Source organism: Schistocerca serialis, chromosome 1 (genome assembly GCF_023864345.2).
Source record: "Schistocerca serialis cubense isolate TAMUIC-IGC-003099 chromosome 1, iqSchSeri2.2, whole genome shotgun sequence".
In the NCBI taxonomy this organism is placed as follows: Eukaryota; Metazoa; Arthropoda; class Insecta; order Orthoptera; family Acrididae; genus Schistocerca; species Schistocerca serialis.
In genome coordinates, this window is record NC_064638.1 from 218,571,139 (window position 1) to 218,588,585 (window position 17,447).

At 39.8% G+C, this 17,447-nt stretch overlaps 1 protein-coding gene and 1 pseudogene across 1 annotated transcript in view; one reads left to right on the forward strand and one right to left on the reverse strand.

Annotated features, from left to right (window-relative positions):
- Nucleotides 1-17,447, forward strand: part of LOC126466159 (small subunit processome component 20 homolog) — a 221,105-nt gene that overhangs the window by 103,807 nt on the left and 99,851 nt on the right. Inside the window, exons 21-24 of the mRNA XM_050096362.1 lie at nt 875-1,008; nt 1,105-1,243; nt 1,317-1,632; nt 17,098-17,447. The exon at nt 17,098-17,447 is cut by the window's right edge and continues 11 nt beyond it. Of these exons, the coding sequence (XP_049952319.1) occupies nt 875-1,008; nt 1,105-1,243; nt 1,317-1,632; nt 17,098-17,447 (939 nt within the window). The remainder of the gene's footprint in view (nt 1-874; nt 1,009-1,104; nt 1,244-1,316; nt 1,633-17,097) is intronic.
- On the reverse strand, nt 13,937-14,054 carry LOC126425728 (5S ribosomal RNA; annotated as a pseudogene).

Consider the following 17,447-nt stretch of genomic DNA (forward strand, 5'->3'; position numbering starts at 1 on the left):
CCAGCTTCTCTTAATTGGATAGGTGGGACTGTACTTCCTTCAGTTCTGCCATATCCCTGGGCAAAAATGTTTGTACATGCTGTCCTGCACCGGCATCCTCCTCCATTCCCACCTCTTTCACTTTTCTTTCCTTACATCACCTTCGTACCCTTCATTACAACACTTTGACTCTAACATTAGTTTGCCTCATATTTTCATAAATCTTCATCCACACTTTTCTTTGGTTGGTCTCCGTTTTCTTGTATTCTAAAACTCCTTCTATCCTCCCTGCCCCTTCTAACCTCACACCAGTTTTCACTATGTGTAACAAGCTACTATCTCTGTGCATATCAGGGTGCGGAGCTCTCTCTGGGACCATTGTCCTTTCCCATATTATCCTTTTTCTTGAGGCTTGCCCTTCCTGTACCTTTACCACTCACTCCCCCTCCCATCTCCTATTTTACTCTACTCATTACAATATTTCAGTTCACATTTATATGCCTCTTTACACTCACTGTGTCCACTATATGGAGAGAGATTATCTTTACTTTTTTTCTTTGTGTTCCTCTCAGAATTTTGGAATCTTGTATTAATTTCTGAGACGTATGGCACAAAGATCAGTTTTATAACATAAATTTTCCATGCCCTCTTCGAAAATTAATCTCTCAGAAACAGAGTTTGTGTTACACATTACCAGAAAGGCTTCTGTATATTGTACTTAGACTTGGAACTGGACCTATTTTAAAGAACAAGAAGCAATTTGAATTATTGTTTTCTGTGTTCAGTCAAGAATATACAACATTACAATGGAGTACAAAACTTTGTTCCTCATTTGAATGCTGGTTCAAAAAACAATTACCGCCTCAGCCATACTAAGTGTTGTAATTAATTTTAGGCTAGGCAGTGTGAAGAATTACATCCAGTTTTACGAGACCTCTCCAAGCTAAGCAGCAAGACAGATCCAGAAGTGGACTTCTTTGAAAATATAGTTCATTTGCAGAGTCACAGGAAAGCAAGAGCTTTACTGAAGTAAGTGATTACTTTCTGCGTTGTGCAGTGTTAGCAGGTAGCATTCAATATTTTGCAAATATTGTAATTATCTGCCTTTTATCTGCTTTATTTCAGGTTCTGTGAGGTGGCAAAAGGCCTTGTAAAACCACCAACTCCTCGGACATTGACTCATTTTATTCTTCCATGTGCATCGCTTTTCCTTTGTTCAGAAAAGTTTGCCAACAAAAATAGTCTTGTAGATGCTGCAATTCAGGTACTTGATTTGCAGAATACTTTTGATTCTATGATTGTGTGAATATTTTCTCTAATGATACTTTGCATTTCAGGCAGTTGGCATGGTTTGTCGTCTTCTTCCTTGGCACCAGTATGAGACTGTACTTAGGTTTTATCTTGGAAAGATGCGTGTATCTGCTGAATTCCAAAGACAGCTGGTGCGAATCATCATAGCAATTCTGGATGCTTTCCATTTTAATCTTGACAGAGCTGTGAACAATGCAGGAAATGATGTGAAAATGAACAGCCTTGAAAATGCAGCAGAAGGTGCAGCAAGTGATGAAAAGGACAAAATAATGCTAACGGCAGGTCATGAGGAGGCTGAGAAAGACAGTGTTATTCATTCGGAACACCAGTCATCTGATGAAGGTTGTATTTAAATATTGGTTTTTAGCTTAAGAGAGAAAATTTTAATTGAATATAGTTTTATAGACTGCTGTTCCCTTCATGTCTCATAATGTGTAAGTTATAAATTGGTGCCACTGTACACAACTATTTCTGTGAACGAACAATCCTGTTGCAAGAATATGCGCAACTGAGCATTATACCGGAGGTTGAAAGTACCACTTCCGTTGTAAATTTCTTTTACTATCACAACCGGTTTCGGGCTCTCATAAGCCCATCCTCAGTTGTCGCAACTCTGCTGTGGCCCCCGAGCGCCATGGTGGACATGTACTAGGCGCAGTTTGCTAGGGGGCCACAGCACAGTTGTGACACCTGAGGAGGGGCTTATGAGAGCCCAAAACTGGTCATGATAGTAAAATAAATTTACAACTGAAGCAGTAGTTTCAACTTCTGTGAATTTATTAAACAGTTGAGATTTACTGTTGTGGATGTGAGTGGAGGGAGATCTAAGAAGTGTACATGATCGTGGTGACTGCTAAACCGTACAATCTGGAGGATTAAAAAGTATGAATTGATGTGATGGCTGAATATGATGCAAGCTAAGTTACGTGGAACTACACGTGGCAGTTTACCAACAGAGATACTGGAATTCTGTCCACCAACAGTAGTGTGCCACAATTACGTAGGGGCAGATTTTATTTTCAATGCGTATTCTGTTGAGCTGATGAAGCAATTGTTTGTCATTTGTATCCTGTCAATAAAAAGAACAACAAACAAAAGTGAAGAAAGGGAACTCTAAAATAAACTCTATAAACTCCATATAAACAGGCCTCAGAAGACCCAAAAGTACCAACTGACCACCATGTCATCCTCAGCCAATAGGCATCATTGGATGCGTATGTGGAGGGATGAGTACTCAGCACTTCTCTCTCCCAGCCATTGCCAGTTTTTGTGAGGCTAGAACTGCAACTTGTTGATCAAGTAGCTCCTCAGTTGGCCTCACAAGGGCTGAATGCATCCCGCTTGCCAGCAGTGCTCGGCAAACCTGGACAGTCACCCATCCAAGTGCTAGCGGAGCCTAACAGCACCCCACTTTACTAATCTGACAGGATCTGGTGTTACCACTGTGGCAAGCCCAAGGGCAAGAACAAGAACTACTCACCTGTAACGGAGTGATTCGCAGCACATTAACATGTAACAACATAAAGATATTTGTGTTATTGAAATATCTTGCCAATTTTGCTCTCTTCCAGTCTTGCATCCATCCATTTCTTGTTGAATCTTTGAAGATATATCTGAGCTCAAACATAATGAGGTATCTCAAACATAATGACCTCCTCCATGCCAACCAGTATGGATTCACAAAATGTGTGAAATCTAACTCACACTTTTCTGTCATGACATCCTAAAAGCCAGGTCAATCAGGTAGATGCAGTATTTCTTGACTTCCGAAAAGCCTTTGACTCAGTACCACTCCTTTGCATATTATCAAAAGTGCGATGCTATAGGGTATCAGACAAAATATGTGATGGGATTGAGGATTTGTTGGTAGGAGGCCACAGCATATTATTTTGAATGGATAGTCATCAACACCCCCCCATGAACCATGGACCTTGCCGTTGGTGGGGAGGCTTGCGTGCCTCAGCGATACAGATAGCCGTACCGTAGGTGCAACCACAACGGAGGGGTATCTGTTGAGAGGCCAGACAAACATGTGGTTCCTGAAAAGGGGCAGCAGCCTTTTCAGTAGTTGCAAGGGCAACAGTCTGAATGATTGACTGATCTGGCCTTGTAACAATAACCAAAACGGCCTTGCTGTGCTGGTACTGCGAACGGCTGAAAGCAAGGGGAAACTACAGCCGTAATTTTTCCCGAGGGCTTGCAGCTTTACTGTATGATTACATGATGATGGCGTCCTCTTGGGTAAAATATTCCGGAGGTAAAATAGTCCCCCATTCGGATCTCCGAGCGGGGACTACTCAAGAGGATGTCGTTATCAGGAGAAAGAAAACTGGCGTTCTACGGATCGGAGCGTGGAGTGTCAGATCCCTTAATCGGGCAGGTAGGTTAGAAAGTTTAAAAAGGGAAATGGATAGGTTGAAGTTAGATATAGTGGGAATTAGTGAAGTTCGGTGGCAGGAGGAACAAGACTTCTGGTCAGGTGACTACAGGGTTATAAACACAAAATCAAATAGGGGTAATGCAGGAGTAGGTTTAATAATGAATAGGAAAATAGGAATGCGGGTAAGCTAGTACAAACAGCATAGTGAACGCATTATTGTGGCCAAGATAGATACGAAGCCCACGCCTACTACAGTAGTACAAGTTTATATGCCAACTAGCTCTGCAGATGACGAAGAAATTGAAGAAATGTATGATGAAATAAAAGAATTTATTCAGGTTGTGAAGGGAGACGAAAATTTAATAGTCATGGGTGACTGGAATTCGAGTGTAGGAAAAGGGAGAGAAGGAAACATAGTAGGTGAATATGGATTGGGGGACAGAAATGAAAGAGGAAGCCGCCTGGTCGAATTTTGCACAGAGCACAACATAATCATAACTAACACTTGGTTTAAGAATCATGAAAGAAGGTTGTATACATGGAAGAACCCTGGAGATACTAAAAGTTATCAGATAGATTATATAATGGTAAGACAGAGATTTAGGAACCAGGTTTTAAATTGTAAGACATTTCCAGGGGCAGATGTGGACTCTGACCGCAATCTATTGGTTATGACCTGTAGATTAAAACTGAAGAAACTGCAAAAAGGTGGGAATTTAAGGAGATGGGACCTGGATAAACTAAAAGAACCAGAGGTTGTACAGAGATTCAGGGAGAGCATAAGGGAGCAATTGACAGGAATGGGGGAAAGAAATACAGTAGAAGAAGAATGGGTAGCTTTGAGGGATGAAGTAGTGAAGGCAGCAGAGGATCAAGTAGGTAAAAAGACGAGGGCTAGTAGAAATCCTTGGGTAACAGAAGAAATATTGAATTTAATTGATGAAAGTAGAAAATATAAAAATGCAGTAAGTGAAACAGGCAAAAAGGAATACAAACGTCTCAAAAATGAGATCGACAGGAAGTGCAAAATGGCTAAGCAGGGATGGATAGAGGACAAATGTAAGGATGTAGAGGCCTATCTCACTAGGGGTAAGATAGATACCGCCTACAGGAAAATTAAAGAGACCTTTGGAGATAAGAGAACGACTTGTATGAATATCAAGAACTCAGATGGAAACCCAGTTCTAAGCAAAGAAGGGAAAGCAGAAAGGTGGAAGGAGTATATAGAGGGTCTATACAAGGGCGATGTACTTGAGGACAATATTATGGAAATGGAAGAGGATGTAGATGAAGATGAAATGGGAGATATGATACTGCGTGAAGAGTTTGACAGAGCACTGAAAGACCTGAGTCGAAACAAGGCCCCCGGAGTAGACAATATTCCATTGGAACTACTGACGGCTGTGGGAGAGCCAGTCCTGACAAAACTCTACCATCTGGTGAGCAAGATGTATGAAACAGGCGAAATACCCTCAGACTTCAAGAAGAATATAATAATTCCAATCCCAAAGAAAGCAGGTGTTGACAGATGTGAAAATTACCAAACTATCAGCTTAATAAGTCACAGCTGCAAAATACTAACACGAATTCTTTACAGACGAATGGAAAAACTAGTAGAAGCCAACCTCGAGGAAGATCAGTTTGGATTCCCTAGAAACACTGGAACACGTGAGGCAATACTGACCTTACGACTTATCTTAGAAGAAAGATTAAGGAAAGGCAAAGCTACATTTCTAGCATTTGTAGACTTAGAGAAAGCTTTTGACAATGTTGACTGGAATACTCTCTTTCAAATTCTAAAGGTGGCAGGGGTAAAATACAGGGAGCGAAAGACTATTTACAATTTGTACAGAAACCAGATGGCAGTTATAAGAGTCGAGGGACATGAAAGGGAAGCAGTGGTTGGGAAGGGAGTAAGACAGGGTTGTAGCCTCTCCCCGATGTTGTTCAATCTGTATATTGAGCAAGCAGTAAAGGAAACAAAAGAAAAATTCGGAGTAGGTATTAAAATTCATGGAGAAGAAATAAAAACTTTGAGGTTCGCCGATGACATTGTAATTCTGTCAGAGACAGCAAAGGACTTGGAAGAGCAGTTGAATGGAATGGACAGTGTCTTGAAAGGAGGATATAAGATGAACATCAACAAAAGCAAAACAAGGATAATGGAATGTAGTCTAATTAAGTCGGGTGATGCTGAGGGAATTAGATTAGGAAATGAGGCACTTAAAGTAGTAAAGGAGTTTTGCTATTCGGGGAGCAAAATAACTGATGATGGTCGAAGTAGAGAGGATATAACATGTAGGCTGGCAATGGCAAGGAAAGCGTTTCTGAAGAAGAGAAATTTGTTAACATCCAGTATAGATTTAAGTGTCAGGAAGTCATTTCTGAAAGTATTCGTATGGAGTGTAGCCATGTATGGAAGTGAAACATGGACGATAAATAGTTTGGACAAGAAGAGAATAGAAGCTTTCGAAATGTGGTGCTACAGAAGAAATTCTGAAGATTAGATGGGTAGATCACATAACTAATGAGGAAGTATTGAATAGGATTGGGGAGAAGAGAAGTTTGTGGCACAACTTGACCAGAAGAAGGGATCGGTTGGTAGGACATGTTCTGAGGCATCAAGGGATCACCAATTTAGTATTGGAGGGAAGCGTGGAGGGTAAAAATCGTAGAGGGAGACCAAGAGATGAATACACTAAGCAGATTCAGAAGGATGTAGGTTGCAGTAGGTACTGGGAGATGAAAAAGCTTGCACAGGATAGAGTAGCATGGAGAGCTGCATCAAACCAGTCTCAGGACTGAAGACAACAACAACAACAACAACAACAACAACAACAACAACAGTCATCAACAGATGTAATAGTTGTTTTGGGTGTACCCTGAGGAAGTGTGTTGGGTCCCTTGCTGTTCATGCTGGATGTTAGTGATCTTGCAGGCAATGTTAATAGTAACCTCAGATTTTTTACAGATGATACGGTTATCTACAGTGAAGTACAGTCTAAACAGATCTGTACAAATATTCAGTGAGACCTTGATAAGATTTCAAAGTAGTGCAGTGATTTACAAATTTCTTGAAATGTTCAAAAATGTGAAATTGTGGATAGTTAGTCATAGCTGGAATCTGTAAACCCATACAAATACTTGGTTGCAACATTTAGTTGGGACATGAAGTGTAACGATCACATAGGCTCAGTCATGGGTAAGGGAGGTAGTAGGCTTTGATTTGTTGATTGAATACTACAGAAACACAATCAGTCAACAAAGAGATTGCTTACAAATTACTTGGATAACCAAACCTAGAATATTACTTAAGTGTGTGGGACCTGCACCAAATAGGACTAGTGAGGGGTATTGAACATATACAGACAAGGTAGCATGAATGATCGCAGGTCTGTTTAATTCCTGGGTGAGTGTCACTGATATGTTGAAAGAAGTGAACTGACAGACTCTTGAAGAAAGGTGGAAACCATCCCCAAAAATTCTGCTGACACAGTTTCAAGAACTGGCATTATAAAATGATTCTAGGAATATACTAATATACTACAGGCCCTACATATCACTTCCATAGGGATCATGAGGATAAGATTAGATTAATTACAGCACACACGGGGAGCTTTAAACAATTTTTTTTTTCTGCACTCCACATATGAATGGAACAGGAGAAAGCCCTAATAATTGGTGCAGTGGGATGTTCCCTGTACCCTCTGCTATGCACTTTACAGTGGTTCACAGAGTATGGATGTAGATGTAGAAAGTATTCATTTTTCCATTCATTTAGTACTATCTTTCATAGGAGAAGACAGATTTCTTAGCCAAGACCACATAAAGCACTGTATTGTGGATGACCGGTTTTGGTAAAACTATGTTACCATCATCAGATCTTCGTAGAGGTTACTATAAACATCTTGTAGTAGATGCACACAATATCTTTCCATTAAATCTCCAGATGTACAACATATGACATGAATGATGTGTTGGCTTGTCAAAAGTAAAAATCTTTCTTTTCTTATGTAGACTCAAATCATACATTCTTTGTACCTTCTTAATTCCTTACTTTTATCTCCTCTAGCTTACCTTCATCCCACACATCTTCTTATGAACCAGTGTTGCACAGTTTGAATGTCCCCTAGTGTAACAGTTACTCCAGCGGCTGCCATACTGCAGCCCCCTGTTCATACAGCCACATTTCATCGCTAAGATTTCTTTCTTGTTCCTTTTATTTATTTTTATTTTACCTTTTACTCCATATCAGTGTGTGAAACACAACTACTCTACTGTGTATGTTTCCATATGATTGCTTTTCGAGTGCATGTTTTAGACAAGTCTTTGATCTCTCCTTTTTGGTCATCTTAACTATATTAACAATGTAAACACTTTCTCTACCTATTGTTGTTATAGTTAATTCTTATTAAAACTGTTCTCAGTATTGAATTTTCATTTGCTATCCTCTTTGCTGCATTTTGTTACTGCAAATCCAACCATGAAGTTGCTCATTGTAACTTCATCCATTCAGAAAACTTTGTGACTCTATCATAACAATCCAGTTCTGTATTCATGAAAGCCTGACTAATATTTGGCATCCCTTACAACTGACTTACCATTAACACCATTATTTATGGTTAACACATGTCCTTTCATAAAGAGTTTTACCTTTTCTGATTCTTCCGGTCTTGCATAATCACACTATCCTATCTCAGATCATTTATACTGTGAAAATAATATCCTACATCATATTTCTGTTACCCTGAACAATGTACCCAGGTGCATCTAAGGAAATTATCTCAGTTACTTAATGTCTTATTTCTACTTGGGAGTACCTCTGTACATTGAAGACTCTCTTATCAGAGTATCCTCAGTTTCTTTTAAACCCAGAACCTGCCATATTGAGTTACCTATAACATACCAAAAATTTTGTACAACCACCATAAATCAAACTGCCCCTAAGCACACTCTGCAGACTCTCAACACAGTTGGCAGCCTATCTTTCTTAACTTGACTCCTGAACGAGCCTCAATGCACAGAAACATCTTGCCTTTGACCCCAGACCGAAGTTTAATCATGTTGCACTAGTGAATAAAGGGTGTGTTTTTGTTTACTTGTTCACTTTAGTGGAAGCATTTCTTTGCCATCCTCCAAACTGACCATAGACAGCTGAGAAGTAGAGCCTTTTGTTAAAGAGTGCCAATTGTGATCTGTCACCACTTCAACCCAGCAGTCTTTTGTAACCTTCCAGTAACACCTCATCTCCAGTCCCACTTTACCTTTCTTCCTCAAAACTCTTCCCGCTGAATCCAAAATCAGAGCTATGGAGCAAATATCTGTTCATTACCCTTAGACCACTCTTGGCATGGTTCTTACTGCTGGGAAGGGATCTACCACCATGGTCACAAATCACAGTGAGTATTTAGCTGAGAGTCATTACCATATCTCTGCCACCACTAGTTATAAACATTATCATTTTGACCATTTACAGAAGTCCAACATTACCTCCTTCAGCCTCTCAAAACATTAGGCCCATTCCAAAACTTGTTTCCTGAATCTGTCTTCCTCTTCATTCTGGCAGTCTGTTAGAGACCTACCTTTTACCTACTCCTCGAGCTCCGCAAACCCTTATCCCCTTGTCTCCCACCTAGTCGTTCCATTGTGGCTGGTTACAGTACTTCCATAGAAAACTGTCAACCTGAACCTTCAGCCAATTATCTAGTCTCTCTTTTTACATCCAAGACAATGATAATTCCTGATAGTGCCTTTTCATAGTTCCTTTCCCATAACAAACAGAATTTTTGCTTTTCACAATGAATGGCAAATCCCTGTACACAGACATCTTCCATGCGCATGATCTTGTTACTATGAAACTCCAACTTTCTCAGTGTCCTGTTAGCAAGTCCACAACCTCCATTCCAATCCTTTGGAACAATTTTCTAACTTCTGATTATTTCTCTTTAGAATACCAAATTTGGAAATGCCAAGGGTACCCAAACTATCTTGGGTATAACTGTCTCTCCAGCATATCCTCCATTCTCGCAATCCCCATGACCTAGACCTTCACTAGTCCCCATACCTTACCCTTACCCTTACCCTCACCTCAACTCAGTTTTCTTCTCCAGTCACAGAGTGAGGTGGCACAATGCTTAGACACTAGACTCAGGTTTGAACCCCTGAATGGCCATCCAGAATTAGGTTTTCCTTTATGGGAAATACTGGGATCGCTCCTTTGAAAAGGACTGGGTTGATTTACCCGTCATTTCCCCATCTAAGTTTCTGGACTATCCTTAATGATCTTGCCATCCCCTTGTCTGAACATTGCCACTGTCTTTCTCCCAGATCCAACCCCCTACCTCCTTCCTTACCTAAGTCTGCCTACTGGTCTCTTCCCTGATGAAACCATATCCATTGCTATTTTCAGCCACCGTTGATATGTCATTCTTCATACAAATACAGCCCATTTCAGTCTTGTAGTCTTCAGAAATAGTATTTGATCCTCTTTAAAGAAATTCAAACTCTGTATTTATGGAATTCTGGCAGAGATCTATGGTGCTGAAGAGGAAAGCCTGTCTTTGCAAATTTATAAAATCAATCAAAGAGTTTATGTAGAACAAATATTACAAATTTATAAAAGCAAAGAGTTTGTGTAGAACTAATATTACAGCACGAATATAAAGTAACAGTGAACTGTCCCATACACAAGAATGGGAAAATAGCGTATTTAACACGCATGTGCCTCTATTCTTCTCACATTTGCCACAAGATCTTCTCAGAATTCCTTCTAGACCAACTGAACCCCCTGTAGCAGAAATAATTGGAGGATACGAATATAATCTGCAAGTTCAGTGTACTCCCAATTATTCATGTGCAGCTCATCTAGTTTGCAGGTTATACACGCATCTAAAAATTTAAAAATTAAAAAGAAGGTGTGCAATATTTTTCTCTAGGAAACAGCAATTAACAACCTGTTGCATGACAATAAGTGCCATTTCCATTATTTTAAGTGACAGCCACTTGACAACAGAGCACTATTTCCATTGTTATTGGCCAGCCTGTTCCATGTAAATTGAAAACAGATTAAGTTTTCTTATGTTAATCGGCATGTGTGTATGAAGCGAGTTAAAAGAAATTTGTAAAAGAGATGATTTATAAATGAAAGGAACGTCGGTTGACATTAAAACAAAAATTAGAATTAATTGAAAGATTTCAGAAGAGGGAAATGGCTGCGAAACTAAGTACTTAGTATGGTTTTGGAATGCAGACTGATTGGGTCATTAAAAAGAATAAGCAGAAAATGCAAGGTTCTGTCAGGAAACTCGATTCTAGTTATGGACCATCAGCACAAAAAAGCATGAAGAGCTCTACATTTCATCAATCAGATACTGCTCTTTTGCAGTATCTATTTGACCAAATGTAGATCTCTTCATGCAGATGGTGCATAACTAGAACCACTGCTCTTTTGCAGTGGTGTAGCCAAAAACAAGCAGAAGGTGTTGTTTCAAAAGCGATGGTAGCTGAAACAGCTAAATTTTTTCATGGAGCTCTAGGGTTTGAGGGAGAATTTAATGCCTCACCCGGATAGCTAAATGAATTCAAACAGCTTCACAGGATTTGTGAACTTACTATGCAAAGAGAGCGACTTAGTTCAAATGTTGCATCAGTTGATTCCTTCCGGGAAGAATTGCAGATGTTTGTGGAAACCAAATTTATAAATTCAGACAAAAGTGGTCTGTATTGGAAATGTCTATCGACCAGAACTCCTGCTTTTAAGAGGGAAATTTATGCTCCTTGGACATGAGTTGTCTAAAGAATATATTACAATTTTGTGCACCGCTAATGCTTCTGGGAACTACAATGTAAAACTACTAATGATTGAAAATCAGAGACAACCCGAACACTCGACGATATAACAGCTAACGATCTCCCTGTGCATTATTACAGCTGAAAAGGAGCATGTATGGATAGAGAAGTTTTCAAAAATTAGTTCCATACACATTTTGTACACAAGTTTGATGATATCTAGAAGAAAAAGGATTGCTATAGAAGGCTTTTCTATTGCTTGGTAACACCCCTTCACATCTCGATGAGAGGGTTATCTTATCTGATGATGATCTCATCGTAACTAAGTTTTTACCTTCTAATGTGACTGCCATTATACAGCCAGTGGCCAAGGCAGAATCACATCAGTAAATGGTATTACTGGACTGGTCTACTGAGAACATTAGTTGATGAGGATGATTTGGTGGCATTCTGGAAGAAGTTGACTATTCTAGGTGCCATGCACAGGATTTCTGATACCAGGCAGGAACTCAAGCCACATACGCTAGTTCAATCATGGAGGAAAATTCTTCCAGCTATAGAAGAAATTGATTTTCAAGGTTTCAGTGATGAAGAAATAACAGCTGCACAAATAATTAATATGGCAATGGGTTTAAATGGTTTTGAAGATTTCAGCAAAGAAAACTTGAATGAATGGCTAAAGATCGATACATGTGAACCCAGTTCCAGTATAAATGTCATGCCAAAATTGGGATTGCTGCTTCACAATAAAACTGAGAAGAGGAAAATGATTGTGAAAATGAGGAAGAAGGTAGTGACTATGTCAGTCATTGTACCACATTGCAGAGTGTTTATACTCTTCTAGGTTATATGGGCCAGGGTGGGTTTCAATATGACAGCTTTATTTTTGCAACAACAATTTGAAATGCCGCTTACAACATCTGTGCATGGAATTTGGATAATTTATCGAACAAAGAATACATGTTTGAAAATATCTCAATTATTTGTGCACCTTCTCCCCCACATTACCCTGAATAATTGGGAGTAAACTGTACACAAATTTCTGGTAGACCTTCAGAAGGAAAACATCATCCTTAGCAACAGTTTAATTAGGACCTTGAAGAATTTTGGCCTTCAGAAAAAGCTTGTCTATCGTTCTCCTGAGGGTTTTTTCCAATTATGGTGAAATGCACTGAACCTACAGTTGCAGTCTTCCATTTTATAAGGGAAAAAATTTCTTCATACTTATACTAAACATGCTTATTATGCAGACCAGTTTCAGAATATTATAGCTCCATTTTGAATGCAAACAATTCATTGCACTTTATGAATAGTGTACATAGCCGGGTCACTGTAATGTTCTTTTGATGGCCACCAGAAAGAGTACATGCCCATAAATTAAGCTGCACAGAGCCACTAGCCCTTGTAGTGGTCAGCAGGATATTTGGATGTAATCTGTTGTTCATATGTTCCATGGGATGAATCTATAATTTAGGAGTTTTAGGAACTGTTACCATTGTTTTGTCTTTTCATTACTGGATGTAATGAGTAATGAAAAGACATGTCCGCAGCTTGTGGTCTTGAGGTAGCGTTCTCGCTTCCCGTGCATGGGTCCCCAGGTTCGATTCTCGTCAGGGTCAGGGATTTTCTCTGCCTCGAGATGACTGAGTGTTGTGTGTGTATCATCATCATTTCATCATCATTGACTTGCAAGTCGCCGCAGTGGGGTAAACTGAAAAGGACTTACACTACGGTGGCCGAACTCCCCCGCATGGGACATCCTGGCCAACAGTGCTTTACGATCATTTCATTTTTTGTCTTTTCATGTTCTTTCATGGTGCATGTATTCTTTTTTATGATTGCTGGTGGAACATTACTGTGATCTGAGGTAGATACTCTAATTGTACAACTGGAAACCGGTGTATCTGCCCCAGGCGGCAATTTCAGGGGGCACCGAGTTCATATTCTTGAAAGAAAAAACTTTATTTCACCAAGTGTCTAACATCCAATTATTCATATGATTTTGAAACACATCGCTGCCAGTTTTTGAACATTTTTGAACACATTCTAAGTTGATTTTTGGATGTGTGCATAGTGTACATGATGTGTCTGCCAGGGGAATCCCCTTCACATCAAGAAATAAAAAACTTTCCCGCAGACAAAAGGATATGGGGCTATATGAGCTGAGCCAAATAAGCCCAAACGGGTGAATGCCAGATGCTGTTTGTTTCTGTGATTGACTGGGTGTGCAAATGATCAGCGTTATTATAATTATTAGCTAATTCCTTAGATTCAGACTACCAGTGTGAAAAGAAACAACTAACAGGAATAATGAGTAACAAAGATTACTTGGCCTGCAGACGTCACTGGATGCGGATACGGAGGGTCATGTGGTCAGCACACCGCTCTCCTGGCCATTGTCAGTTTACGAGACTGGAGCTGCTACTTTTAATCAAGGATCTCCTCAGTTTGCCTAACAAGGGCTGAGTGAACCCCACTTGCCAACAGCACTCAGCAGACTGGATGGTCACCCATCCAAGTGCTAGCTCAGCCCAAAAGCACTTAACTTCAGTGATCTGACAGGAACTGGTGTTACCACTACGGCAAGGCCATTGGCATTTATGTAAACGATGTAGATAAAAATGACCACTTGTACCAAAACAGCCTTGCCTATTTGGCATGTGTTACAATTGCTGCAATATTAGAAATGTGAATTTCATTTTATTTGGCAGACGGTGACAAAGTAGACATAATCGAATCGACAAACCAATCCAGTCTTTGGTACTATTAACAGCTTTTTCGGTGTTGGACAGTGATATTTTGATTTTTCATGTAGCAAAACGTTTGATGAACTTTAATGACATAATAGATTATTTGACAGAAAGGAAAGCAAGCTGTGTAAAAGTGTAGTGAGATTAGAGAGGAAAAATGCTGTGACCTTTGAAGAAATGTGTACTGTCTTGCTTGTCTGTTGCCTTTACTGGTTTTATGTTTCCTATATTTAATTTTATGCCACACAAAAGAAAAAGTTATTTGCTTATAGGCAATTAAGAGAGCAAATTTTGTGAAGAGTTCTAATTCTCCCTGTTACAAATAATCCTACCCACTATTAATTGTGAGTTTTTGTTAACAGTGGGTAGGACAAATGACTGACTGACTGGGAGCAGAAGAGGATCCACAGGACATTTTCATTTCTGCTGTCATGAATATAGGTTTCATGGCTTCCATTATAAAATATACATGTTTGAATTCGACAAGGCCACCCGGGCTAGCCACGTAGTCTGAGGCGTCTTGTCACAGTCCACGCGGCTGCCCCCATCGGAGGTTCGAGTCCTCCCTTGGGCATGGGTGTGCATATTGTCCTTAGCCTAAGTTAGTTTAATTAGTGTATAAGCCTAGGGACCGATGACCTCAGTAGTTTGGTCTCATAGACCCTTACCACAAACAAATTTGAATTTGACAGAGTGAAACACAGCCACATTTGATAGAAGAAGGGGCATGGTGCACTGCACTTTGGTTCACTTAAGATCAAATAACGTATTTTACATTTCCTCAAACTTTTGTGTATCAAACTTCTCTCAAAAAGATATGCACTACAAAATGAAATAATTTTTGAAAAATCAATTTTGCAAAAATTTCTGATGTTCTATTTCAAATGCTCAAGGGTGGAGGGGGGGGGGGGGGGGCTGTCACTATTTTTTGCCCCAGTTCAGAAGTAACATAGATCCAGAGCTGAGTTGACACCACCACCTCTTCAGCTATACATGCTCAGACACAGAATCTCAGTTGTATGAGTATTTGAACTATACTGATAGAATGCTCTAAAATCAGTGTGCAAAATACTTATAAGTAGTAGCTGCAGTGTAATTTTTTTCCTTTCTGTGATTTGTTGAAATAAGAGAGAAAGAGAGGCTGAGGAAAATTAAGCAATGAAGTGATTAAAAGTTTCTAGATGGTCACAGAGTTAAGGCAAGAAGTCTAATGTAGCAGTTGAGAAGGTCATGAGAGACTTTCATGAAAATAAATTTAATACATTTAAATAAGCACAAAAATGTACTGTGCGTACATAGTCTATTCACATTAATGTGACTGCCGCCTATGTTCGGCATCAACATGCAATAATCGCACACAGACTGCAAATGGCGGCACTAGCAGTGGAGGATATGTTTAGGCTGTTGAGGAGACACAGCAAACAGTGCAGTTGTTGCAGTGCAGAAGTGGTTAAAATATACTGTGCATGCAAAATGATGCTATACAAAACCAGCACTGTGGCAACTGTAGTGCACCCACATAAACCAAGGAGGCTACCAAGGGTGTCTCCTTAATGACCGTTCAGCTAATTTTGGTGCATATGGGTCTCAACAGCAGGCACCTGGTTCATTCATCCATGCTGACTGCTGTTCTTTGGCAACAAAGGCTGGAATTTACATGCCAGTGCAATAACTGGATGTCCATTGAGTAGTGTCAGATGGTCTTTTCAGGTGAATCACATTTGTGCTACACTGGGCAAACAGGCATTGGCATGTATGGTTCTGCAACAATCATCAAAAGGGTCCAATCCTAAGGGAGTGTTATGGTTGGGGAATACTTTTGCGGCATTCCCTAGGTGATCTCACTATTATGGAAACAAATATGTGTCTATCCTTGGGGACCATGCCCACCCCTATGTACAGTTTGTTTTTTCCTCGTCAAAATAGCATCTACCAGCATGATAATGAAACATGTCACACAACTCGCAGTGTACGTGCATGGTTTGAAGCGCACGAGGATGAGTTTATCGTATTCTGCTGGCTGCCAAACTCCCCAGATTTAAACCCAGGTGAGCATCTGTGGGCCCCCCTCAGTCAGATTGTTTGCACCATGGATTCTCAACGGAGAAACCTATTGCAGCTGACAATGGCTCTGGAGTTGGCATAGCTCCACATCCGTGCCATACCTTCCAGAACCTCACTGACACCCTTCCTGCATGTCCGCACTGCAAAAGGTGATTTTGCAAGCTTTTGACAAGTGACCATATTAATGTGACAGGACTATGTATTTGCTCTATGCAAATGATATCTTCCTAATGAACTGAAGAGAGCTGCCAGGTCCTGTGCCACCCCTACATTTGGTTGCCTTATCACCATTCAGAAAGAATGGGAAGACATTAGTGGAACATTAATGAACTGATAGTTAGTAACAAGAAGCAAAAACAAATAAATGAATTCCAAAACTTGAGTGCCGTTCTCACAGAAAATACTTTAGCTTAGGGCTGGTTGCTAAAATTGTTTAAATGATTTATTAAAGTTCAGAGCCAGATCACAGTGTAAATTCAGTTCATAAAAAATGGTAATATGTGAATGAAACTTTTATAGCTGTCATGCTGTGAGTATGTGTAACAGGACCTCAATAATCTCCTAGTTTTTAAGAAAAATTGTTTGGGCAAGTCCAAGAGCTAGCAGTGAGTAATGGAGAAGAGAGTGGGTTTTTTTCCTTGAAATTATTTGAGAGTGAAAATTTTAATTTTTACTATTTTTAACACACTTCCATTTGTCTTTGATATCTCTCTTACCCCCTGTTCTGTACCTTGGGTTTTTCTTACATTACATTTGCTTATCATGTGTATATAACATGTGAATTATTACATTTTAAAAGAATTGGTGAAATTTTTCCAATTACAGAGAAAACGGATGAAGTTGTAATGGGGAAGGACTTGGATACATTGCTGGATAGTTGTGAAAATGAACAGATGGAACTTGAAACTGGAATACCTGAAAATAAGACATTTGCTGTTGACCAAGAAGCAAAACTTCCAAAGTCAGCAGCATCACGAGTGGTCAGCACAATTACCAACAGCCTGCTTCCACAGTTACAACGGACAATTGGGCAGCGATCAGTAGCAGATACTTTACATAAACTAAATCGACGACAAACTGGTCCAGACCAAGATGAGGAGGACGTCTTACGTGTTCCAGTAGCCTTGGCATCTGTCAAACTTCTACAAAAACTTCCTCAACATGTGCTTGATCAA